This window comes from Solea solea, chromosome 4 (assembly GCF_958295425.1).
Source record: "Solea solea chromosome 4, fSolSol10.1, whole genome shotgun sequence".
NCBI lineage: Eukaryota > Metazoa > Chordata > Actinopteri > Pleuronectiformes > Soleidae > Solea > Solea solea.
The window spans coordinates 18676424-18701634 of record NC_081137.1 but is presented as its reverse complement, the minus strand read 5'-3'; the positions used below and the strand labels follow the sequence as shown (position 1 = coordinate 18701634).

Sequence of the window (25211 nt, the reverse complement as noted above, 5' to 3'; positions counted from 1 at the left end):
TTTGACTTGCGATTGCGGTATAATTTACGATATCAAAAGGGAATGGTAGTTTTTACATCATTCTTCAAATTAAAAAATTTGTGAAATCTAATGGTGAGTCTGCAGATTGTAACAAAGGATCGACCCTCTCTTCTCACCCATCCATCTGCCAAGTGCATACAGAAGATACTGTGTGTAGTGTGCCTTTGTTTGTATAATAAGCCCCACTTGAATACATGAAAGTATCACTCTGGCTGGTTTGTCACTTCAGCCCAAAATGGAGGCCTCTGTAAAGCAAGACCCTTTCCTTAATTTTTGCAAGGCTACAAAAACCAAACTATTACTTCAAAACAGTTATCAGTTATGCTACCATACTTAGTATATTCAATTCAGTAAACCCTCCTAAATGTTACACACTAAAGACTACAATAAAGTGACAGTGAAACGTTACATCATCTCTAGACAAAGCGAATGAATGCACAACTAAACCCACTAACCCACTCAGCTCGTTTTAAACAGGCACATGCTTTGCTGAGACTTTACCTGGAAATGTCGTCATTCCAATCAACGCCCACTCTCTTGACGTGGACCAATTGGGTGAAGCCAGAAAAGGTTTTCCGACGCCACTCACCTCACGTGGACCAATCGCAGAGCAGTGCGTGGAGCGAGGTGGGCAGGCTCTGGGACGCTGGGTCAGTGTTGGCTGTTGCAGCCTGGTTGCAGCGCTCTCGTAAAAAAAACAGTTAATTACCGGAAGCAAACGACGACTCCTTTTAAAATAAAAGCACAAACGGCGGAGTATTTATTTTATTTACAGCAATTGCCTGAGATTGTATGGTAGGTTATTTCTCACTAGTGTTTATATGTGACATTAAGTAGTATTTTATCTGTCGGACCTTTTTTTTTTCACTTTTAATGCCTGCTATTTCAGCACTTCTTAGCGGCGCCCCGTTCCACTAGGTGTTTTATTATGACATGTAAACCGGATGCAGTATGTTTGGTTATAGTTCGCTTGATGTCAATTTTTTTCTCTACCGGCAAGCAGCTCGAGTGGATCCAATGAGGTGACGCCGCGTTCCGGGCCCGACTGCTGAGAGCGAGCCGGTGGCGATAAGGGGGAAGTAAAAAAAAAACTACCACAGCGTGACAACAAAGAGGCTGTGAATCAAAGGCAAACCCAGGAACAGTAAGCCGCGAGTCCGTACGGTCCTGCTGTTTGCCCCGTCACTCTTTGGTCTGTCTGTGCCGCCTGAGGGGAGGTGAGTTCCGGCTTCCGCAGCACTGTATCAGTCATGCTTTCTTATTATTTGCGGTATTGACAGTGCGGTGTGCTAGCTAGCAGTAACTGTCAACTTCTCCCAGTGCAGTGTGTGTGTGCGTGTTCTACCGGCATTTAAGTGCTGCTAGCTTCGTGTGTGTGGAAACCTCTCATTGATGCTGCTCGTTCCCCCGTTTGTGGAGGAACGGAGTTGTTACTAGTGAACATTGAGCCGCTAAGCAGTGCTTGGTTTTGACCTAATAGCACCGCAGTAACTCACCCTGTGAGTAGCCCACTTCAATCCTTGGACGTCTAGAACACGCTCGGTTTAAACCGTTGTTTGACTTAAGCGTCAGTGTTACATCCATGCGTCACTGCCTGGAAGTTTCTATGCAAGCTCCTCTCTTCCTGAACTTGAGACAGTAACAGTGTTGGTCGCATTGTTAAGATCTGGCTCCAGTTTGCGTCTGCACTCATGTTGAGAATCGTGTACATTGAGCGCACTAGCATAATTGTACATACTTATTAACCTGTAAGTCAGCAGCAAGAGCTTGACATCGGTTAATGCCACGTGTTTGTAAATGTCCTCACCTGTGTGGCTGGGATCAGGTGCATTCGATGCTCTGGCTAATGACATGGCGACACTTGGCAAAAGTTCATCACAGTAGATCCGTGAGGAAACCACGAGGACCCAAATGTTAAGTGACTGGACTGGTTTTTCAGCAGACTGGAGTGAGATGATGATGATGATGATGCTGCTGCTGCTGTGGTTAATATGCTCAGCAACCTGTCACCTCATAATACTCGGTATTTTTATGGAATTGACCCGAATTATGTTGCTACTACAGAGTTCCAATCAGGTGTCAAATGTCGGTACCTGAATGCCTGGTGGGTCTAAATAATACTTCTAAAATTTGTATTTATTGTTCACAATGTAAAGGTGAGACTGCTGATTGTAGGCAGGGTTGCAACAATTATTCGATTACTAAATTCATCGTCAACTATTTTTAGTTATTTTTTCTCCAATAATTAAAACAGGCTTTCTGGCTTTTTTCCCCCCAGCTTCTTAAATGTGAACATTTTCTAGTTTCTTTGCTTAATATAACAAGTAAATTAATTAGACTGAATCATTTAGGTTTGTGGACAAAACAAAGACGTTCAAGAACATCATCACTTTCAACATTTTCTGACATTTTATGGACCAAACAAGTGTTCGATTAATCAAGAAAATAATCGACAGACTCACGCCCACCACTACTCCTATGCCCATGCAGATCAGGGAACTGAGGTGCTGTAGAAATATGGTGGCGAAAGATGGCAGCTTCAGTAAAGTACATGTAAAAAGTTTATTTTATTTAGTGTACTTAATTGCACCTTTTATATTACATTTTTGTTATTATAGAGATATTAAACATTTTTTTACTCATGCAACATACTGTGCAAGTGTGTCTGCAGGTGGGTGATCATTTTGAATTTTGCACACAAGCCATCAGTGCAGAGCAGGTGGATAACAAGTAATAAGTAATGTAATTCAACAGGAAGTGTCTTACCACTTACAGGTAGTCTGCTAAAGCAGGTTTTATAACCCTTATATTTATCAGCAGTAGTTTTGTAGGTGTCATTAAGTAAATAATTACTAAAACGCTATGCTATTCGTCCTGTTGCTTGATAGACGCTTCCATGTTACTGATATTGGTCTGGGTTTGTGCTCTTATCTACTTGTACTTATGTGTGTTTTGCAATGTCGGTCTATAATTTAGCAGTTTTCATGTTTGTTTGCTTCTTATAAATCATAATTGTATGCTTTGCCTCCATCGCCGCACACGTTTGCTCTCTGCTAATAATTTCTCTTTATTTGGCCTTTACCTCATGGTTGTCGTCTACACCAGGCTTTTCAAATTGAAATTGCAATCGGTGGAAGCTTTAAAAAAAAAAAAAACCTGCCACCTGACTGAACTCAGGTGGCAGGTTTTTTAATTAGAATAGTAAATGTTGTGCAGTTTACAAAGAAGAAAAAGATGAGTTTGTCTTACTTTATGTTTTAGTTACTCACCTTTTTAAATGTAGTTTTTTTTGTTTTTTAACTTAATGTGCCTTATTGTTTATCTTTCTTTTTATTCTATTCATTGTTATCAAAGCATCAAAGCTAAATCCTTGTATTTTTACTAGCTGCTTAGCAATTATACTGATTCTGATGCTCTGACATAGTGTGCAATCAGTCAACTTAACTCGGCATGCACTACACAGCATTTGCACCCTGAACCAAACAATACACAACACAAAGGCTGTAATTTGAGACTCATGTTTCGTAGCACAGCTAATAATGGCAGTATTTATAAAAAAAAAAAAAAAAAGTAACTTGTTGAAACCCAATAAGAGAGATGTTTTATGACGTTTGTATAAAAAAAGATTGACCTAATCTGTGAAAATCCCCAAATGTTCTTTTTTTTTTTTTTTTTTCTTTAGGTTTACGCAGCCCATCATGGGGGTGAGGAAGCTGCCTCTGGTCGCTCTCTTCTGCCTTGTTTTGGCAATGTTGCCCTCTCACACAGGTAAAAACAACCCATCAACATACAACATGCACATACAATTGTAACCTGGTGATAGTGGCGACTCGTTTGAACACGTGCGTATTTACTATTATGACATAGTCTCACTCGCTTCATGTAACGTGTGTTTGTGTTTGCAGTGTCTGTAGCTGTAATGTCGGTGGACCTGGGCAGTGAATGGATGAAAGTGGCGTTAGTAAAACCTGGTGTGCCAATGGAGATTGTTCTCAACAAGTGAGTATAACTCCAAATGGCACAGTGCGTGTGTGTACTTTCCAGGTACAGAGGGGAATGCCTCAGAAAAACAAAAATGTTGTTGTTCACTGTGTTTGTTGTCTTTGTCTTAAGGGAGTCACGGAGGAAAACACCCATAGCTGTATGTCTAAAAGAAAATGAAAGACTTTTTGGAGACAATGCACTTGGAGTGGTATGAATAATCTCTTCTCAGTTTGACTGAACAGAATGCAAATAAAAGTTGACACTCTTATCATCATTTATGAATAGAGATCTGTTCCTTGTATGCTATTTATGTGCATGTCATGTGCTGTGTACATTTCAGTCCGTGAAGAACCCCAAAACAGTTTATCGACACCTCCAAAGCCTACTGGGCAAAAAGCACGAGAACCTACAGGTGGCGCTCTACCAGAAACGCTTTCCCGAGCACCAGCTGCAGAAGGACCCTGTCAGAGGCACGACTTACTTTAAAAACTCAGAGTGAGTCTTTGTGTGTTCCCTGCTGCACATTCATCATATCATCATACAAGACATGCATTCATGAGTTTCTTTTACCCATGTATTTATAAATGCAGACTTACAAGTACGGAGATATTCAGCAGAGCAGTGTCTGTCTGTCAAACATGACTGTAGTCACTGTCTGACATGGCCGACTGTAGCTAGAGTTGCTGATTTTGCTGAATCAAAAGAGATGTGATGTCCCAGTTGTTCTTTAATTTATGCTTTGTACAAACAATGCATAAAAAAACCCAAAACAATTTATTGTACAAAATTTGACACTTAAAATTTACCTCAAAAGTTCACCACAGATGTAAAATATCTCAGTGATTAACAGACGTGTCCATTAAAAACATTTAAAATGATCTGCTGGTGCCTGTGTTGTACTGGGATCAGGTTGTGTGATATTAGCAGACTCCATTCCTGTGCAAAATGCCAACAACTTGCATGCAACTCACTGATTTTAACCTGAGGCATTAACAGTGGTGCACATAATGTCCCATTCTTCGGATTTTATTCAAAGTCAATCTACAGGCCATTGTAGCCAACTGCAGAGGTTACTGAAGTTCTCGTTTTCCACGTTATGATATGTTCATTGGCTGGCATTGAAAACACAATCCATGTATGATAAATCTTTCGATTAGCCCTGTTCAACATGAATGAGCGGTGTTTCAGTTGATGTCTCCGCCACGCATGTGTGAGTCGGCCTAAAATAGATTGCATGTGTTCCTCTCCTGAATCAGGCTGTGCTGCCCTACAGTTTGGGTATTTGTGATGAGATGCTTTTCATTACTGTCCATCCATTGTTTCCCAATAACATGATTAATGATGTAATAATTATAGTTTAAAGAGCTCTAGACACACATTCTGTTTTTTTCCCCATTAGAGAGATACAGTTCTCACCGGAGGAGCTCCTTGGGATGGTGCTCAATTATTCTTGTGGCCTTGCTCAAGATTTTGCAGGTCAGTTGGCTCAAGGAAGCAGACGTATCATTGTATGACATTAGGTATTTCAAATTTTTAATTTAATTTAAATTTTTTAATTCCTAATCTTTTTTTTTCCAGAACAACCAATCAAAGATGCAGTGATCACCGTCCCGTCCTTTTTCAACCAGGCCGAGCGCAGGGCAGTCTTGCAGGCTGCACAGGTGGCAGGTCTAAAGGTCCTTCAGCTCATCAATGACAACACAGCCGTGGCCTTGAACTACGGGGTCTTTAGGAGGAAAGATATCAATAACACAGCTAAGGTGCACATTCAGAGTTTCTCTTCAGGGCATGTCTAATTCAGTCTGGTGATTATTGTGTTTCTTGCTTTATTGTGTTATTCTATTCTATAGTCAACAAATCTCATATGAATACATCCTTGTTTTTTTTCTTTTATTTGAAATCGACTAATCACAGCCATAAATGGTCAACATAATGATAAAGAGCAAACAAGAACACATGCTTTTACATCTGTGTTTAAAAAAAACCTATAGTAAGAGTAAAAAATACACGATGAACACATAGTACATAGTAGGGCTGCAACTAATGATTCTTTTTTAGTATGTAGTAATCTGATTATTTTCTCGATTAATCAAGTATTCCTTTGTCCATAAAATGTAGGAAAATGTTGAAAAATGCCAATCAGTGTTAACCAAACCTGGAAATCATGATGTTCTCAAATGTCTTTTCAGTTTTAATGATTTTTTTTTTTGTCAAATGGAGCAAAAAAAACCAAAATATTCACATTTAAGAAGCTGGAAAAATGAGAAAGCTTGTATCGTTAAAAAACAAAATAAACAAAAAAAAAACTCTAAAACCGATTAATCGATTATCTAAATATTTGACGATTGATTTAGTCATCGATTAACAATCGAATAATCGCTGCAGCCCTCATCTGTATATTGTAATCCAGTCCCATTAACAACAAAATAATGCCCTCACTTTGACTGACTGTCTGATCTTGCTTCTTTCAGAATGTGATGTTTTATGACATGGGCTCAGGCAGCACCACAGCCACCATTGTCACCTATCAGACGGTCAAAACCAAGGATTCTGGCACCCAGCCCCAGCTACAGATCCGAGGTATCGGGTAAGTCTGCTACTCGCATATGTGGCAGCATCTGCGCTAATATGATTTTGTTTAATTTGCTTTATTCACACCTGGAATCCACAATACTCTGGGGTTTTTAAGGACAGAATTAAGTTAAATCTACAAATTTAAGTTCCTATGATAGTTGATGTTTGTCCATAAAGGCAAAGCTCTCCTTGTTTCTGGCTCAAGGTTTGACCGTGGGTTGGGTGGATTTGAAATGGACCTGCGTCTCCGGGACCATCTGGCCAAACTGTTTAACGCCCAGAAGAAGAGCAAGAAAGACGTGATGGAGAATCACAGGGCCATGGCTAAACTCCTCAAGGAAGCCCAGAGGCTCAAGACTGTCCTCAGTGCAAATATGGAGTTCATGGCTCAGGTGAGTCTGTCTCTTAATCTGACATGAATGCAGTAATTAAGTTTATAATGGGGGTGTCGTAAGGCCAGATGGAATCAAGCGATGCATTCATGCACACAGTGCATTTTGTGTGTCCAATGAAGCTGAACATGTTAAAACACAAGCTGCTTTCAGACATGCACTGAAGTGAGGACATTAGCACACTGTAGATAAGGAAATGTTACTTATTTGTGGTGTAAATGGCGGTTGACTTCTTTCCTGCTGCCAGTGAAGACATTTACTTTTGTTCCTTCCAGTGAGTCGTGTTTGATTAAAACAAAAGAGTCATAAACTAGTGTTTCTTTTTCCAGGTGGAAGGTTTGATGGATGACATTGACTTCAAATCCAAGGTGACCAGGTCTGACTTTGAGGAGCTGTGTTCTGATCTCTTTGAAAGAGTGCCTCGGCCTGTGCAGGATGCGCTCGCTGTTGCAGAGATGAACCTGGTTAGTAATCTAATTGCTTTTTCTCTGTTAAGTCTTTATCAATAACAGCCTGCTCATGTGTTCAAGGCATCACCTATCTACGACACCATGTTAGTGCTGTATGAATGGAAGTCTGTACTGTTTCCTGTGAGCCTGAGTTCTTGATACTTGTGTCAACAGGATGAAATAGAGCAGGTGATTTTAGTCGGCGGCGCCACCCGCGTCCCCAAAGTTCAGGAAGTGCTGCTCAAAGCTGTCGGGAAGTACGTGTAAAACCACACACGCTGCTTTGTATTTAAATAACTTTTCATTTCAAAAACAGCTGCTACAGGTGTGATTGTGTGTATTCCTTCCTCGCAGAGAAGAGCTGGGGAAGAACATTAATGCTGATGAAGCTGCAGCCATGGGCGCTGTGTACCAGGCCGCTGCTCTCAGCAAGGCCTTCAAGGTCAAACCTTTCATCGTCCGAGATGCGGCTGTCTTCCCCATTCAGGTCAGTGCAGCTCATTCACGGACTTACTTAAGACAAGGCCGTTGATCGCAGACAAGTTGCCAGAAAAAAACAATTGTTTGACTATGTTATTGTTTACCTGTCATACTTTGTTGCATCCCCCCTCTACTTTTTATGGGATTTTCCCCTCCTCAACTCAAAATAAAGCAAAGCCAAGTCACCTGCATTTGTTGCTTTAAATCAGTGTCATTTTTGCTCAGTCACACCCAAGTAGGGAAACTCGCGGTCATCTGTTTATTATAGTGTTCCAAACCTGTAACTGGCATAAACATAAAATGATTTGACTCCATCAGGTGGAGTTCACCCGTGAGATGGAGGAGGACGGGGTCAAATCGTTGAAGCACAATAAACGTATCCTCTTCCAGAGGATGGCACCCTACCCCCAGCGCAAGGTCATAACATTCAACCGCTACAGTGACGACTTTTCTTTCTACATCAACTACGGCGACCTCAGCTTCCTGAGTCAGGAGGATCTCAGGTGTGATATCCGCATGCTTTAGCACTTTTCTTTTTTACTTCCTGTGGCTCTTGAAGAACAGTTTTTCAGAACCGTTTCAGGCCTGATTTGTAGTAAAATGTCAAGGGAAAAAAATCAGACTTTACATATAATTACATGTATAATTTATTTGAGGGAAATGTACTGTACTGTGGTGGCTTCTAAAGAAGGTTCCATTCGTTTTCATTCTCTGATGATTTCCATAATATATTTCAGTGTCAGAGCTGTTCTCAACTGACCTTGTTGTTGTCGTCATGTTCTGCAGTGTGTTTGGCTCTCCGAACCTGACCACGGTCAAACTGTCTGGAGTGGGCAGCAGCTTTCAGAAACATCTGGACGCCGAGTCCAAGGGCATCAAAGCGCATTTCAACATGGATGAAAGTGGTGTACTCCTGCTGGACCGGGTCAGTTCCGCCATTCTGTCGGTTCAATGAAAGTTATTTGCTTATTTGGACATTTTCTAATCCAAGCCCACTTATAGTATGGTTCGCGTCACATGCCAATTATTTATGCTCAAAACACTAGAGAGAAAACTAATATCTAACACTGTTGATGCTGAATTGTAACTGTGTTTTACAGGTGGAGTCTGTCTTTGAAACAGTTGTGGAGGAGAAGGAGGAGGAATCAACTTTAACGAGTAAGTTTTTTGCAAACACATTTGGCTGTCGTTAAAAAAACAAAACAAAAAACGTAGTTGTTGTGGAAATTGTGAAAGTCCCTCAATCCATCAGTCTGCAGTGATTTTAAATGATGCAGCATTTAAACCGAGGTTGTTTTGGTGGGACATACTGCAGATTAACCATATACACATTTCCCCGTGCACTGCTTCATTAGAACTTCAAATTCAGCCAGGAGGCAACAGATCACTTGTTGACGAAGCCAACGCTTTATCTTATCTTATCTTATCTTGTCTTTCAGAACTGGGTAACACAATTTCCACCTTGTTTGGAGGAGGATCCTCAGAACCAGCGCCAAATGTGACTGAACCTGTGCAGGTAAATGCAGCTTTAAACTAATTTTCACCTACATTTTTATGTTCGGGGTAAGTTTATTTTTATCTGTGCCAATTTTAGACAAGTGACTTCAGAAACTGATTGTACACGCAAAAGTGTCAGGTGGTGTTGCCTCCTCATGCCTGACTTTGTTCCCTGATGCGTCTCGCCTAGGACGAGGAGGAAGTGCCTCCAGAGTCGGGAAAGGACGACAAGAGCGAGGCCGATAAGGAGAAGCAGGGCGAGGAGGAGAAAACCGAAAAGACTGAAGAGAAAAGCAAGGAGCAGACGGACGAGGCAGGCGCCAAGACTGATGCCAAAGTAAGATCCGGCACACACCCGTCTCTGAGAAACTTTATACAGGATTTAAGAAAGACGAGCCTCGACAAACTTGGCACTGAAAGTATATGCATCCTTTTAATTTAAAGGAGGAAAAGGATGGAGAGAAATCTGAGAACGCCGAGCCGGAAAAGGATGCAGAGAAGACGGAAAAGCCTCAGAAAAAATCAAAGATTTCCGAAGACATCACAGTGGACCTGATCATCAACGACATCTTCAATCCCACTCCAGATGACATCTCTTCCTCTAAAAAGAAGTAAAGCAGCGACTTCCACTTTTTCACCATATGTGTTATTTGCTTCCCGGCTGTCGGCTGAACACGTCTCTTATCTTTTCAGGCTGCAGGATTTGACAGACAGAGACTTGGCCAAGCACGAAAGAGAAAAGGCACTCAACACCCTGGAAGCTTTCATCTTCGAGACACAGGTAAGCAACGAATCCCTTCTCTCACTTTTCCCTTTTTATTTATCGCATGTAATATCAAGACTTTAGTCACCAAAGCTTCTACCAAAACTTAGTTTCACAAATTAACCCCCCACCACCCCCCACCCCTCCAGGACAAGCTGTACCAGGACGATTACCAGGTTGTGGTGTCGGAGGAGGAGAAGGAGAAGATCTCGGATACGCTGAGGGAGGCGTCGGAGTGGATGGACGAGGAGGGTTACACGGCCACCACCAAGCAGCTGAGAGAGAGGCTGTCTCAGCTGAGGAGCCTGTGCAAGGACATGTTCTTCAGGGTGGAGGAGCGGGCTAAGATGCCGGAGCGCCTGGCCGCTCTGGAAAGCATGCTCAACACCTCCAGCTTCTTCCTGAGGTGAGTGCACATGTTCATTCAGCTGGTTAAATCTGTAAATGCATCGTATTTCATGGTCAATTCAGCGTCCAATAAACAAAATGAATAGTAAGGCGGACTATATTCAATAATTACTAACACCTGTACATCTGTAGGTTTGATGAGCTAAACTCTTATCGGGGGAAAAAAATAAATCACTGTTATAAAACGACTGAAAAATGTGAATCAGTTTTCTCGAATTCAAGAATACATTTTGATTGTGTGGAAATAGGATACAGATTTAAATTCTCATTTTAAATATTTTCCTTAGTCATTTGAGGAACACACATATCATGTGACTGTACTGTAGAAAACACAAGGTATCAGCCTTGAAAGCAGCAGGGTCAGTGAATTACAAGAGTTTCTAACCTTTGCTTTAAAGAAAAGGTTATAATATTCCTCATTGGTAGTATTGTTGTAAAATGAAAATGCGCGAGTGTGGATGAAGCACTTGACCACGTTTGTCGACACCATAAATACTCACTTGATGTTGGCTGTGCTGCGTTTTGTTGTTTGCCAACTGAAAACGGAGTGAGGGGAAAAAAGAGACTCATAGAGAAATTTCATCACAACTGATGTTGACGCAACTTGACCTAAACACGGTGTCGCTGTCGTCGTTTTTGTTTTTGAAGGACTGCGAAGCTGATTCCAGGGGACGACCAGATCTTCACGGAAGTTGAGCTGAGTATGTTGGAGAAAGTCATCAATGAAACAATGGTAGGTGGTGAAAGGGATAATGCACTTGTACACAGTGCATTACAGTACACACTTCTAGTTGTTTCCTTTGCATTACACCCAATTCCATTCTAGGAGAGACTCAATATAACTGCTGAGCTTTAATGTTACTAGTAACCTGTACAGCTTGTTGTTAATGGTTTGTTTGAGAAATCGACTCAACTATGTATTTGTAGGTTTGATAGATACCAACAGGACTGACGGGAATATTTAAAACAGAGTGTCATAATTTCTTTCTTTTTTGAAATATGCTAGTTTTTCTGTTTAAGAGCAACCTACACTTTTTAACACTGCAAAAATGTATTGGATGGTACTCGAATGCAAATGCACAACCAGTTACCAAAACAAAAGCCTAACAAATAACAATACAATAGTTCACGTTCTCATCAGTGCTTCACTATAAGTTTTCAGCAACAAGGTTTCAATTAATCCTTCAAAAATTCTGTAAAAGAAAATACTTGTTTCAAATGGCTGTAAAGTAAATAGTGGGAGTTAGTTCCCAGAGATGAGCAGTAGGTGGCGCCAAAGTCTGTGCCACCACAGAAGGATAATGAGGCACAATTTGATGACATAAACAAAGCTCCAATATCTGAAGAGGATTGTCGTGGTTTCCTATAAGTCCACAAACTGACACTGATACAACTGTTTAAATATGTAATAGTACAGAGTTCAACAATACTTTTAGACCTTTGCTTTAGGAACATGTTCCCTATTTGGACCGCCTGAGTGTTTATCTACTACCTCTGCTTTAGAGCCTCCAAAATGTCTCCGATACATCTGTAGTTTTCAAGTTCAAGCTGAAATAAACCTGACGACATTAACGTCTGTTTGCTCCAGACGTGGAAGAACGAGACGGTCGCTGAGCAGGGTAAACGCTCTCCCAAGGAGCGACCGGTTTTGCTGTCCAAGGACATCGAGTCCAAGCTGGCGCTGCTGGACCGGGAGGTCAACTACTTGCTCAACAAAGCCAAGTTTGCAAAGCCCAAGGTTAAACCTAAGCCTAAGAACAGCACAAGTTCCGAGAAGAGCAGCCAGACCAACGACACCAAAGAAGAGAAAGTCATCCCTCCCACCGAGGAGAGCACGGACGCCAAGAGCGGTGGGTCAAACCAAGACATAGACACCCACATGAACTTTTTTTTTTTATCTATTTCACATATAGAATTTTAAATAAATGCATTTTTTTTTCATGCAGAAACTGCAGAGGAGGTGCACCCAGGAGAGGCCCCGCCCACTGATGAAAGCACGGTAGACTCAGACGCCGACAGCCAATCACAGCCCACAGAAGAAACCACAACCACAGGTCGGTCTGCAAAACCTGTCCCTGATAATGACGGAGAACTTTAGGGGTGTGGACAAAAACAAACAGACATTGAATATGGTCCAGTTCAACTACACGCTCAGAAGACTTTAACTGCACTGAATAACACTCAGTCACACACTCAACACAAAAGGGACGTCATCATTATTATTATTATTATTATTATTATTATTATTATTATTATTATTATTATAATACTGCAGGACTCTTCCAGTTGGTTTCAAACTTTCAATACATAATTGTCACTCGGTCCAGTCATAGCAAGACAAGTCCATGTCTTGGTAAGGGTTGTGTTTTTCTATTTAAGATTAAAAAAAATTGAACGAACTAAGTTAATTATTATTATTATTAGTGTATGAACTCGCTCTCTCTCAGTGTGCACATGGAAGAAGTATTTTTTTAATATAAAGAATCGGCGTTGTAAAGAATTAAAATGTGGTCATAGAAGGTGAAATCTGTTCCCTTTTTTTTGCTGAATAAACCCAAAATATCTTGAAACTGAAATGTGACAATGTGGTAAGTTTGTTTCTTGATTTGATTACTGCTGTTAAAACTCAAGTCGACGCAGTAAAGCTGACTTTTATTCAGTAAGAAAACTCTCCAGGTTTATTCTTATTTCAGTTGAGCGCTTTTTTAGTAAATGGCCGCAGGGAGAATTTAATAGAGTGGGATGTAAACAGGATATAGCAGAATATTGACATAATCAAAGCTGGCATAGTTGACAACGAACCAGACAAGCAGATCTAGTAATAACGTCTGTCCTGAGTGATTTGATTACAAGTGTTTTTTCCTTCACATTTGAAAGCAAATGCGTCCTCGAGACACCCTGTGACTCGCTGCAGTTTCAGTGAACCCAAAGCTTTATTTCATGTCATTCATTCATGTCACTCTCGACTTCAGCCGCATCTCTAAAGTCGAACATTTTGTCTTGTCACACAATTATGTGTCTGTGTGTACTTACATACAGTGCAGGGGACGTGGGATGTGATCAGATCACACAGGACAGATGGTCCTTTACCTCCAACTGAGACTTATTTTTAAATCTCCCACTCATTCGAGGCTTGTTGTGTTGGTGTTGTACTCTGCACTTGTAGTTGTGGACTGTACAGTGGTAGCTGATGTGATGTCACATACTTTCAGTATTCACTTTTCCCCTCTGTCCTCATTTTTACAGGAGAAGCACAGGAGAAGGCCCAACCTGAGAAACACATAGAGGATGAATTATAACAGCTGGAACTGGGGGGGAAAATCACTATATTTATTGACAGTGTATAAATGTTCAACTTCAAGATCATGTTGTTGTTTTTCCTAATTTTTTTTGTGTCCCTTTTTTTTTTTTCAACTAAATGGATGATTACCGGAGAACGCGCTCATCTCTTTATCCCTTTTAATGGATTCTGTACAGTGGACACTTCCAGCAGCCTGTGAAGAAGCAGTGTAAAATAATGAAGCCCGCAGACTGTGCGTCCTGTGATGATGCACAGTCCTGACAGAGCTCCCCCTCACGCCCATCCTCGTGCAGAAGAGATGTCGGAGGATGAGTGCGCGGCTGTAACACATTTCACTTCCTGTCCCCTGTACTGTATCCCCCTTCATTTTTTGCGAGGTTAGCGTTTTGTCCTGTCCTTACCTTTCACCCACTTTTCAAGGCAACTGATAAAGTGCGCTAGTGTCCTTTTGGAAACTCTCTCTCTCCCCCCCCCCCCCCCACCCAAAGAAAAATGTATTTTGACATAAATTATTTGGAAATTTGTAGAAAACGGACAAAGTGGACGCAAACTTTTTGCAAAACTGTATTGTAAGTAGAGTAGAAGTGGTTAATTTCAACGGAAAATGTTGTTAATCAGATTAATCATGGCTCGACTCAATATCCTTGGACTATCTCCTGACACAATAACGGTAATGTTACAGTCGGTTTATGCCTTTTCTAAACAAAAACTGAGCCTTTAATAATTATCTATCTATCTCTAATTATCTAGCCCACAACTTGACTGAAATGCTGCTGCTGCTTTTGTTTAGATGTTTTACAAATCAATTATAGCTGCTTTTCTTTTTAACGATCCACCTGACAACATTTACATCATAGTTAGGGTTTACATATTGTGACCAGTATCATCCTGATGCTGACACAGTATGGGATTGGTTAATCCCTGGTAAATCTAAGTAATAATTGAGGAGGCAGCATTGTAGTAAAATATAAGAATTGTAATTACTCAGTGGGCTGTTGGTGTCTGCGAAATTAGACTGAATTCTACTCAAAAATGTTAACTGGAGAAGTGGGAGATCTCGACATTGTATATACAAAGCGCACAGAAGGTAGAATAACCTGGTTTATAAAGAGAAATACTGACTTTTTTGCCCTTCAGAGAGAAGTCACTTTCAATTATTTCACTTGAGCTTAACTGGTGGGGGTTGCGTAACCTTTTCTTTTTTTTTTTCCACTAATTATTGACTGTGGCGTCTCAAAAATAATGAAATACAATGCAGAAATGCCAAATAAGGATGATGTAGAAATTTGAAATTCACTTGGACGAACCAAAATAAGTTTTCCTCATAATGCCCGTTCAAATTTCTTGATAATGTCTTTCAATGACAGCAAACTGCTTTCATTCAAGTGTCACTGACAACCAAACTTGACAGAAAAGGTGACGTCTCATTTACAGCTCTTTACCTCAACACACCCTGCACTTCGGGATCTCGCACCAGACGTTGGCGCCGCGTTCTCCATCAGAACGGGACGTGTGGGTGGAGTGAGTGCCTCCGTTGTTTGCAGCACTCTGTATTGTTGAAATGGAAGACACACGGTGTGTTTCTCAACTGTTCATAATAATAAAAGAAAACTTTTAAATTCGATTGCCTTTTTGTTCGTATATTAACATGAATACTTGGCAATAGAACACATTGATATTGCTTTGGTTGTTGCCTGACCTCATTGTCAGGAGGCTTAGCAGATATAAAGTGACTAGTGTTGAGTCGTGATATTTAAGTGAAGTTGTTCTTTCCTTTTTTTTCCTCATTTTGGCGGCGAATAAGCGGAGACTCGACATTCGGCGGGACAGTGATGTGAATGAAGCGCTCAGCCACTTTGATGCCAGTGTGTCTTCAGGTCTTGAGTGTCCTGCAGTAAGTGAGTCCCCCACAGAACATGGACATGTTGGACATCCCATACACACTGCCAGGAATGTAGTGCAGACTCACTCTTAAGAATTACTGCCAATCAGAAAAATGAGAGCTAGTTTTAAAAGACTTTTAAAGTGGAATAAAATATTAATATATATATATATTACTTTTACAGCACTTTTTGGGAAAGTGACATTTTCTGCCACTAGGAACAAATTAGTAAGTTTTGGTTTTTTTTTAAATCTTGATACTGCAAAATTATGTAATTGTAAAAACTTGTGTGTAGACTGAACAAATGTACTTTTTCCAACGAGTCACCAAATGTCCCAATGATAGTGTTTGAAACAGCTGTGAGTGAAAAGGCAGCCAAAACATGCTTTTATTAGCATTATTCAAGTACAAAAGTATAGTTCCTGAGCAACATATAGCTGTTTATTCATACAAAATACCAAACTAGCCAATCATTTTATAATAGTACACTTAAAATCCTGACTACACAGTAAGAGGTTTTTATACTCGAATGTCAATTTTAGGTTTAGAAACCACTTTAGGGGATTTTCACGCGTTCGGAAAACCCGCTCATTAAGTGCTTCTACATCCAGGAGGTTGGCTTTCTTCGCCCGTTCGTACACAATTCCATTAAAATTCCGTGACCACCTCCAGTCAGCAGATGTGAACTGATTAGAGACGTACAAAGGGGTCAGCAGCATGAATAAAAAAATCACAGAGGAAAGTCTCTTGAGTTTAACATCTACTCTAAAGATAATGACTGAGGCTCTTTGTGTTGTTCCTCACATGGTGCTCACTACACCAGCTTCTACAGGGATTGTGAGGAACATCCATGAAATCTTATCAAACATCTTTATTGGACATACAAGTACAAAACTGCAGTACCTATCACCTTGCTTTTAGTAAGACAGTGGTGGCCCACAACCCCATTGTCCAAAACCAGAGATTTAAATAAAAGGTGAAGGCCTCAGGCAGTGTGCATGGTTGTGAATGCAGGACAGGTACTGTTGCTTCTTGGGAACTAGACTTCCTCCATTTAATACCAGAGTAAAACAACACGACTCCGGCTACTGTTTCACAAAGTTTACTTACAGTATGTTTTTCACACAGGCTGAATGAAAGCATTAAGGTCAAAGAGACAAGGAACCTTTTTCCCTGTTGTTCACTTATTTCAATATGGGAATAGAGCTGCTATATATATATATATTATATATATATATATATATATATTCTGTCTTTTCTTTTTTTTTTATCAGCAGGGTTTTTAATCGATAAACTACCACAACCAAATTCAAAAATCAGTCATGAAAAATGCCATTGAGGGCACAATATAACATTTCTGACTATCTTTACTTTCATACCAAGTGCTATTTAATAAATCTTAAGTAAGAGGGGCAGGAAAACAAAATTCAGCAAACTTATTTGTGGTGACCCAGTCTTGAATGATGGTGTTATTCATTTTGTATGACGGATCATACCAAATGGACATGTGTCATTCTGGTGAGTACAGAATAGTCTTGCCTACTGCACTTTTTGCATTGTACGTCTTGAGAACGATGACGACAATGAGAGTGAGGCAGATGAGGCCGATGATGCCCGCTATGATTGAGACCACCACCACTGTATGATGACTTTCCTGAGGGTCTGGGGAGGAAAGGAACACCAAAAAATTAGACGAAAGAGGAGCTGGTTCACCTGACCTTTCTAAACACTTAAAGTAATTGGCAAATACAGATCCATCTATCGTTGGCAGCCTAACCTAAGTTATCCTATGTTCTCATATGACGGATCTCGTCTTTTAAAGGGTTAACATTTCAGGAATATTAATGTTTGATGTGTATATTTTTACGCTGAAGTAGACTGACTCATTTAAAGTGGGGGAAAAATATTAATATATAATTTTACAGCAGTTTTTGGGAAGGTGACATTTTCTGCCTCTAGGAACAAATTAGTAAGTTTTTTTTAAAAGGAACTCTTAAGGTTTAACACATTTTTGGCTCCTGTCCTTTGCTTCCAGCATACCCCTCCCTACTCTCTGTCACATCATGAAGATGTTTGGTGAGTATTCATATGATTATTCACTGACAATAAAAAACAAAACCTATCGAGCAGAGAGGTCCTTCTTTGTGACATTGCGACTCCTGATTGGATAAAGTGTGGGACCTAAAGTCATTTTCAGACATGAACACCAGCATCTTGTCAGTAGGTGAGAGCTACTTCTACTATGTACTTCTACTACACCAATTTAATACAAGTGGTATTAAATTGTTGGGAAAACCAAAGTGCCATTGTTGCCCAAGGTTCATTTGTGTTACTTGATGAAACAACAGCTATGTGTACAGTACATACCTTCAGATCCCGACATATGTCCTGTGAAATGAACAAATAAAAAACCTAGTAAATTTAGACTGATGTGATACAGCAAAATAAAACAACAACTTTATTGTTGTAGTACACATACAGGTTCTCACCTTTCTCTAACTTGGTATAAATGGGGTTTGAAGTGATGGTGGCCGAGTCGCTCACTGTAGTATCCTGGTTGTCGTCGACGCTGCGGTGCCTCCTAGAGCTAGTGCAGTTCTGCTAATAAACAGCGATTGTCATTTTAGTTGCAAGACAGATTTTTAAATACAAATGAATCGCAGTTCCCGGTTTCCCAAGTAGAGCATTGTGTGAATATACACAACCCGTGAGAGCATGGCTCACAAGATGGAGGCAATGTCTAGAAACGTTGTTGATTCAATCCTCAGCTTCTCCTTAGTTTTTATGTGTGTGTGTAAAAGTTGGTGACACTTCAACAAATGGAGAACTCCCTCCAGTCCTTTCCCAAGCACATCAGGGAACTACAGTGACCTTTGCATACCAGAAAGGATATAGACACTCTTTCAAAACTCTCTACTTCTGCTCCACTATCATAGTCTTGAGATTCGCCTGCAACCAGGCACCGGATCACAGTGTGGCCACTGCTTTATTGCTTTATTGTCTATTTACCTCACATTGTTCACAGAATTGACATCATGTGCTATTGAAGAAGACCTGAAACTAGCGAAAGAAACCATTAACTCCTCAGGAAAATGTTTACTGAGTCATAAATCAAGTGTTGTTTTTGCAACCAGCAGAATGGTCATATTAAGTAGGGTGCTCTTGTGATTTGTGCTTTTTCTGACCTGGACGAGGGCAGGGCAGATGGAGTTCACACAGAGTCTGGTGGCACAGTGGACGTAGTAGGTGGAGATGATATCATCTGAGCTTTGAATGAAGCGGAAAGCCTCAAAGGAGAAGCGGGCCTCCTGCTGGTCTCCGTTAGTCATGACAATTGTCTGGACGTCCCGGTGACACCTTGAAGAGGAGGAGAGATGATGAAAGTCAGAAAAACTTCAAACAAATCGTATTTAGCTTGTCAAACTTGTCATGTTTTTATGCATAGTCAGAGCTCCAAATGTGAACAAAGTCATTGATGTCGCTGGATTCTCAAACCCTTTATCTCGTGTCTCTGGTCACTCACCCAACGAAGAGATCGTGGAAGCTGGTGTCGATGATAAAAGGTGAGGATGTAACATAACATCGATCCAGGAGCACGTTGAATCTGAAAAAGAATTCAACAGTTGTGGTATTGGTACACTTAAAAATTACTCTTTTTGAAAATGACAGACATAACCTGCTAAAACACTACCTGTTGCTGAGGTTCGAGGCCCTCACTTCTACAAAGATCCTGGTCTTCAGCTCTAGACCTTCTTGAGGCATCAGCAGTGAGGAGGAGTAGCTGTTGTCCTTTACACCCAACAAGACAAAAGAGGGAAGGATGGTTGTTTAGACTAATGATATGTTCTTCAACACTAAACCATTCAAATAAATAGAAATGTTTTGGCTTCACTCTCCCTCCAGACCCAGCGGAGACAATGTCCAATGTTCACACTCCTCCCCCATACGATCTAAGGTAAGCTGAGCAGTTTTGTTTTTCTAATTCCTTGATTTAAAGAAGTGAGTTGTACATGGAAAGACATCTTGACGGCTGATGTGATGTGGTAGTTTGACTGTGATCTCAATGATCTCAGCTCCACTGTGTTTATTTGAAAAGTTAAAGTGCCAGTGATAGATAGATAGGTACTTTATTCATATCACAGAGAAATTCACAAAAGTGCGTTACTAGCGGTGATTTTTGTTGTAGACCGTGTTATTATTCTGCCTCTGTTTGGTCTTTGTGAACCGAATCATCTGAAAATGGGCGCCAAAAATTGGAACAGTTGGGGCCGGTTATTTTGGTACTATTCCTAATAAAAAGGCCGTTCCACTCTAGCATAATGTTGCTGTTGCCTCCAGCTGTCTCGACCTAAAACTAACCACTTCCTGTGTGACGCTAGATAAGAACACCCTGTATTGTGAGAAACGCAGAGCGAGTCGCATGGAGCTGATCGGACTCAATCAGCATTGTGTTCACATAACATGTGACGATGGTTTGAATTTAAAGCCTTTTAAAGAAGTATGTTGTACCAGAATCAGAAATCTGGACGTCTGACAATTGATGAGAAATTGACCGAACAAGAGATGTGAAACTTACCGAGTACAGTCCCATGCTCAGTGTACTGATGAAACTTCCGTTGTTGTCTTTAATGACCAGATTGGCCCCAGATCTATTGGAGGAGGGGGGAGAAAGAAAGTTCTGTCAACAGCTGGAATTCATTACTTGAGACGTCGACAACCAGGTCATCATTCACTTGATACTGAAGAGAACAACACAGTGAGGTGAGAATCACGCCTGCCTGAAACTTAACACACAGGTAACACACACCTGAGAACACTGCTGCCCCATGAAGACTATAACTAAATAAGGTAATGCGATACTTTTTTATGTATAGACAGCATATGTCATTCATCATTTGTTTCAAGGGAAGGTTTTAATAAAACCTTAAAAAAAAAAAAAAATCCCACTCAATTCTCACAATCTAGAGTTACATACATGTCCAGTGTATTTGTATATTTATATATATAAAAAAGCTATTCAATATGTGCCATAAGATTGCTGGTGTTAATATTAATATTCTTTATCGAGACAGTTATTTGACGTCACAGACAATTGTTTTGGAACTGTGGCGCCATCAGGGCTGAGATGTAGTTCTTTGAGATTTTATGCTCTTTATTGTCAAATGACCTCTTTGCCGACACCTGTTGATTGAACCGATGACTCAAAAACAGAGGAAGAAGCAGAAGTTTGAGTGTTCGTGAGGATGATACAACACTTGATTGTTAAGCTTGACCTGCAGGTTATTAATGTCCTAACCTTTTGGGATGGCCACTCTCTGCCCTGAGCTCCTCTCATGAGATGAGCACAGACAAACGTACTTTGCATTAGCATTAATGTTTGTAGCAATCGTTACTCTCAAACTCTCTTTTAGACTCTTGTTTCTTGACGTTTCTCTTTTCAGAGGTGGTGTAGTGGGACAAATGAAGGCCCATTTTTGTACTTGGCCCCCTTGTAATTGTGGGGGCAGTATAGAGTCAATAGTCCAATCAGTTAGGAAAACGACAAAGAAGCCCCTTTACGGCATGCTGTGGTTTTATTTGAGGGGCTATCTGGCGAAGCAAGTTGTCAATATTGAATAGTAACGTTCCCCATTAATGGGATGACATACATTTAGTGGTCTTCACATTCTACCGCCACGGAATCCGTTTGCGTTTCAGTCTATTTCGAATGAAGCACAATAAAAATAACCCCTTTAATGGATCCTTTGTTGACGCCGTGGACGGAGATATGTAGTGTAGTGCAGTGACGGAGATAACATTTGAGATAACATTTGTGAGGTGCTAGGATCAACAGAGTCTGTAAACTGAAGTTAGAGGAAGTACTTACACGCTCATCTGAGTATTGTTGATGAAGTACTGCAGAGGGTAGCGGCAGGAGAACTTGTACATCACTTCTTGGTGATAGGTAATGGGATCTTTGGACGGGTCCTTGGAGCAGACCATGCCTGAGATGTTGATGTACTCGACATGGGAGAATTCGGAGAACACTCCCGTTCCCACCTCCTGGGTGACCTTCAAGGAGGAAGAAGAGTTGAAGTTTGTTGAGTTTGTGAGCGAGATCATTAGCGGCAATGTGCTGAGAGAGTCAAGGCTTAGTCGGTCACTTACTGCCAGCGAGTTGTCGCACTCGCTGATGCCCGTCTCTGTGATGGAGAAGTTGAACTTAACAATTGGCGGGTCCACGGCCCAGTCGGCCGTCCCTTTACATGCCTGATTGGAGTGCTGCGAGTTGAGGGACATCAGGGACTCATTGTACCCTCTGAAGTAGATGGGGCACAGCAGGATGTGAAGCTTCAAAGTCTGAGCGCCACAGAAGACCTCAATGTCCGAGTTCGCTGAACAGAGCCGGGATGAGACCGGAATCAGTTTTCAGGACTCTCCCTGAGAGACTAATGTAATAGCTTTTGTTGTAGCCTTTTAGTGACATCGTCCAGTTTAGTGTCTGTGGTATAACTGTGAGTGTGTTTATTTCATCGTGTGTCATGACTATTCATTGCAGTTTGCTCTCTCGTCATTTAGCGTAAATGCACAGGGGAACCAAATGAGGCGACAACGACGACTTTGTCACTTCCCAACTCGCCCGTGGACTTTTTGTTAAAATGAGTTTTCATTCGTTTCATACTGTATAAACACCAGGGTATGTGATCGGAGTGGAGCTGAGGGGTTTTTGACCAGAGTGGTTAGGGTTAATCATATTTAGAATGAATTAATTCATCCACTTTCACTATATTAGTGTGTGACATATATGTGAGGAAGAGGAGAGCAAATGATTGTGTCTGCCTCGTGTGAAAAGTCTGTAGCTGATTTTACTCGGCCTATTTACACCACTGTATTTTAACATAATAGTGTCAATATTTTCTCAGGTGGTCCTTGGAATTAAAAGGTTTGAGAACTTCTGATCAAAACAATTGATTTAAAGAGAGACTGAAGTAAAAGATGCAAAATAGTAACCACTGGCTTTGGTGATAGTGTAGCATTATTTTGGCTCCATGATGGGATTGTGTGACGTCAGCCACCAGAGTTCTGTAGGAATGTGTTAATCTCCCCTGATTAGTGGCTTGACTTGGGTTTAATAATCCTGTTGCTTATTTTAGTGTGAATGAAGCATTCCTGCTGGACCTTCATGTTGTTGTTTTTTTTTTTTAACCATGTCTTGAAACGTTATATTATTCTGTACATATTTGTCACTCTTCCAGTGCTGTAACACAACTCACATATATAAAAAAACAACAACACACTCCTCATATAGCCACTTCTCCACTGCGCTGACGCTGATTAGGTTGCAGCAGAAATAAAAGGTGTGAAAGTGAGAGGGAGGTGGGGGCGGAGTGATCGTGTGAGCACTGACCTGGACTTCTGAAGGTAGAGTGTCTATAGCAGGGGTTTTCAGCTCGGATGAGAAGGAGCGTGGCAAGTTGATACGTAAGAAGGACCAGCCACATTGTCCTTGAACTGCAAGGATACAAAAATGACAGAAATGGACACCATCTCCTCCGTATATAAACTCATGTAAAACAGCTGTATGCACTGGCTGACGTTATTTGTTTATCTTTTGTGCCCCTGATAAATAAATTGGTGTATTTATACATCAGGATCAGTTTACTATCCATTTGGTGACCAAAAATAAGATATTTCAAAGTAAAGGTCCTGAAATATAAACGTGATATCAACTAATTCAAAGTAAAAATGTGACTCACAGGTCATTGTATCTGCCAATCCTTAGTCATCAGTATTTCAGAAGCTTAGTTTTTTTATTAAAAAAAAAAAAAAAAAAAAACACCTCATATTAAATAGTTTGGGCCACTGGATAAATCTGAGGGTTGTCATTAGAGCTGAAACAATTACTCGATTATTAATCGATTACTAAATTAATCTAAATAATTGATTATTCAGTTTGAAGCTTTTTTCATGATTAAAAGAAGATTTCTGGTTGTTTTAGCTTTTTAAGGGTGAATATTTTCTTTGTTTCTTTGCTCCACATAACAAAGAAATCATTAAAAGTGAATCATTTTGTGGAGAAAAATTAGACATTTTTTAACGTTTTCTGACATTTTATGAACCAAACGAGTACTTGATTAATCGTAAAAGCTGTAGTTGTCAGATAAATAATCATAATAAATAACTTGTTTACATGTGCTTTTTATCATCAGTGATCAAAAGCCAAATTGGAAGCAGTCATACTGCATACATACTGTATAATTTTTATAGTGTGCGTATAAGATCCTTTTCAGTATCAGTGATAATCTGAAAACTAGCCCAAGAGTAGAGTTGCCAGATAAATGTGAAGTAAAAAAGATATTAAATATTGATTGTGGAATGCTATGTTTTTAGTCCAGTATTTGTGGAAACACAAAATTACAGGCACAAAATAGCATCAAACAGATATAATAAACAAGAAAAAATGAGCACACAGTGATGTTGAAGTTTGGAAATGTCAACACATTATTTCACATACAAAATTAAAACAGCAGAGTGTGTATGAGACAGAAAAGCAGCAGTGCAGATGTTTGAGAGGCCGACTGAGTCATAAATCAAATTATTAATAATAATTAAATCATTATAATCCATTCTCTGGTGACACAAATGTAATAGGTTAACTTTTATTATTATTAAAAGACACACTACACTACACAATGTGGGATTAAGAGTTGTTGTCTTACCTTGTGTGGATGTTTTCCCTCCACTTTCTCTCAGTATGGCGAGTGTGTGTGATGTGTGTGTGTGTGCTCACTCCTCCGTGGCCCACATTTATACTGGCCTCCTTTCAAGAGATGATGGGAGAAGCCCACAGAGAAGACGGGGAAGGAAGATCAAGAGCAATACAAGCTACACACAGATCATCTATCACGCATGCAACAATAGGAGGGACTGGTTTTTTTTTGGTCTTGTGGAAGGAAAACAATGTTAAGTGTCTATAAATTTAACATGTAATTTTTACTAATAATGACCTCAGCTGCAGTCAATAGCTGTATGTGCCTTAAATCACATCCCACCATCCAGTCAGGAAAATAATACTGGACTATAAACTGTGGTTATGTGTCACGTGTAGATTAAAACAGAATGTACACAGCAGAGAAAAAAAACGAGAAGAAGAAACCCCACAAAACAGAAGAGACAGAAGACGTTAATATCACACTATGAATACCTCGTTTTTATCCAATTATGGCACCTAAAATGGTCCATTTTGTGAATTCTTTTTACATTACATTACATGTCATTTAGCAGACGCTTTTATCCAAAGCGACTTACAATGGAATCAAGTACAATTAGCCAGGGGTGGAATCGAACTTGCGACCATGATGTCTTTGGTACACAAGGTAGGGTCTTAACCACTGAGCCACTCCACCTTTTCACTCTTATACTGTGTTTTGATACTAATTTTGCCAGGGGCGGCCAGTCTTTGTTGGGAAACGAGGGCTCC

At 40.3% G+C, this 25211-nt stretch overlaps 2 protein-coding genes and 1 long non-coding RNA gene across 5 annotated transcripts; 2 read left to right on the top strand and 1 right to left on the bottom strand.

Annotated features, from left to right (window-relative positions):
* The first annotated feature begins 1086 nt into the window (after positions 1-1086).
* hyou1 (hypoxia up-regulated 1) lies at positions 1087-15491 on the top strand. Its single transcript, XM_058627713.1, has 24 exons — positions 1087-1238; positions 3704-3789; positions 3927-4020; positions 4135-4213; positions 4346-4500; positions 5405-5481; positions 5584-5765; positions 6477-6592; positions 6785-6971; positions 7301-7435; positions 7595-7677; positions 7775-7907; positions 8219-8403; positions 8687-8825; positions 9001-9058; positions 9340-9416; positions 9588-9734; positions 9842-10008; positions 10091-10178; positions 10310-10566; positions 11217-11301; positions 12157-12418; positions 12515-12622; positions 13815-15491. Exons 2-24 carry the CDS (start codon positions 3720-3722, stop codon positions 13865-13867), a joined length of 2937 nt encoding a protein of 978 aa, XP_058483696.1. The 5' UTR covers positions 1087-1238; positions 3704-3719; the 3' UTR covers positions 13868-15491.
* Positions 15492-15671: 180 nt separating this feature from the next.
* Positions 15672-19678, top strand: LOC131457932 (uncharacterized). The gene is made up of 4 exons (XR_009240036.1): positions 15672-15763; positions 17787-19134; positions 19284-19314; positions 19421-19678. It is a non-coding gene; the product is annotated as an uncharacterized LOC131457932 (long non-coding RNA).
* si:ch73-261i21.5 (zona pellucida-like domain-containing protein 1) lies at positions 16991-24552 on the bottom strand. Of its 3 annotated transcripts, none has more exons than XM_058626466.1 (11): positions 24451-24552; positions 23139-23242; positions 21899-22125; positions 21618-21802; positions 20328-20400; positions 19443-19540; positions 19275-19355; positions 18937-19108; positions 18241-18352; positions 18119-18163; positions 16991-17413 (listed from the first exon to the last, which is right to left on the bottom strand). In XM_058626466.1, exons 2-11 carry the CDS (start codon positions 23230-23232, stop codon positions 17262-17264), a joined length of 1239 nt encoding a protein of 412 aa, XP_058482449.1. In that variant the 5' UTR covers positions 23233-23242; positions 24451-24552; the 3' UTR covers positions 16991-17261. The 3 variants fall into 3 exon arrangements, with proteins under 3 accessions (XP_058482449.1, XP_058482451.1, XP_058482450.1); XM_058626468.1 differs by having other exon boundaries at positions 18119-18139; XM_058626467.1 differs by having other exon boundaries at positions 18241-18349.
* Between the last annotated feature and the right edge of the window lie 659 nt (positions 24553-25211).

Coding starts and splice junctions, on each gene's coding strand:
- hyou1 (XM_058627713.1), top strand. CDS start 3,720: ATGGGGGTGAGGAAGCTGCCTCTGGTCGCTCTCTTCTGCCTTGTTTTG. Junction 4,214..4,345: donor GAGACAATGCACTTGGAGTG/GTATGAATAATC, acceptor TGTACATTTCAG/TCCGTGAAGAACCCCAAAAC. Junction 10,179..10,309: donor CTTTCATCTTCGAGACACAG/GTAAGCAACGAA, acceptor CCACCCCTCCAG/GACAAGCTGTACCAGGACGA.
- si:ch73-261i21.5 (XM_058626466.1), bottom strand. CDS start 23,232: ATGTGGCTGGTCCTTCTTACGTATCAACTTGCCACGCTCCTTCTCATC. Junction 22,126..23,138: donor CTCTACCTTCAGAAGTCCAG/GTCAGTGCTCAC, acceptor GGCTCTGTTCAG/CGAACTCGGACATTGAGGTC. Junction 18,353..18,936: donor TCTGCCCTGCCCTCGTCCAG/GTCAGAAAAAGC, acceptor GCTGTTTATTAG/CAGAACTGCACTAGCTCTAG.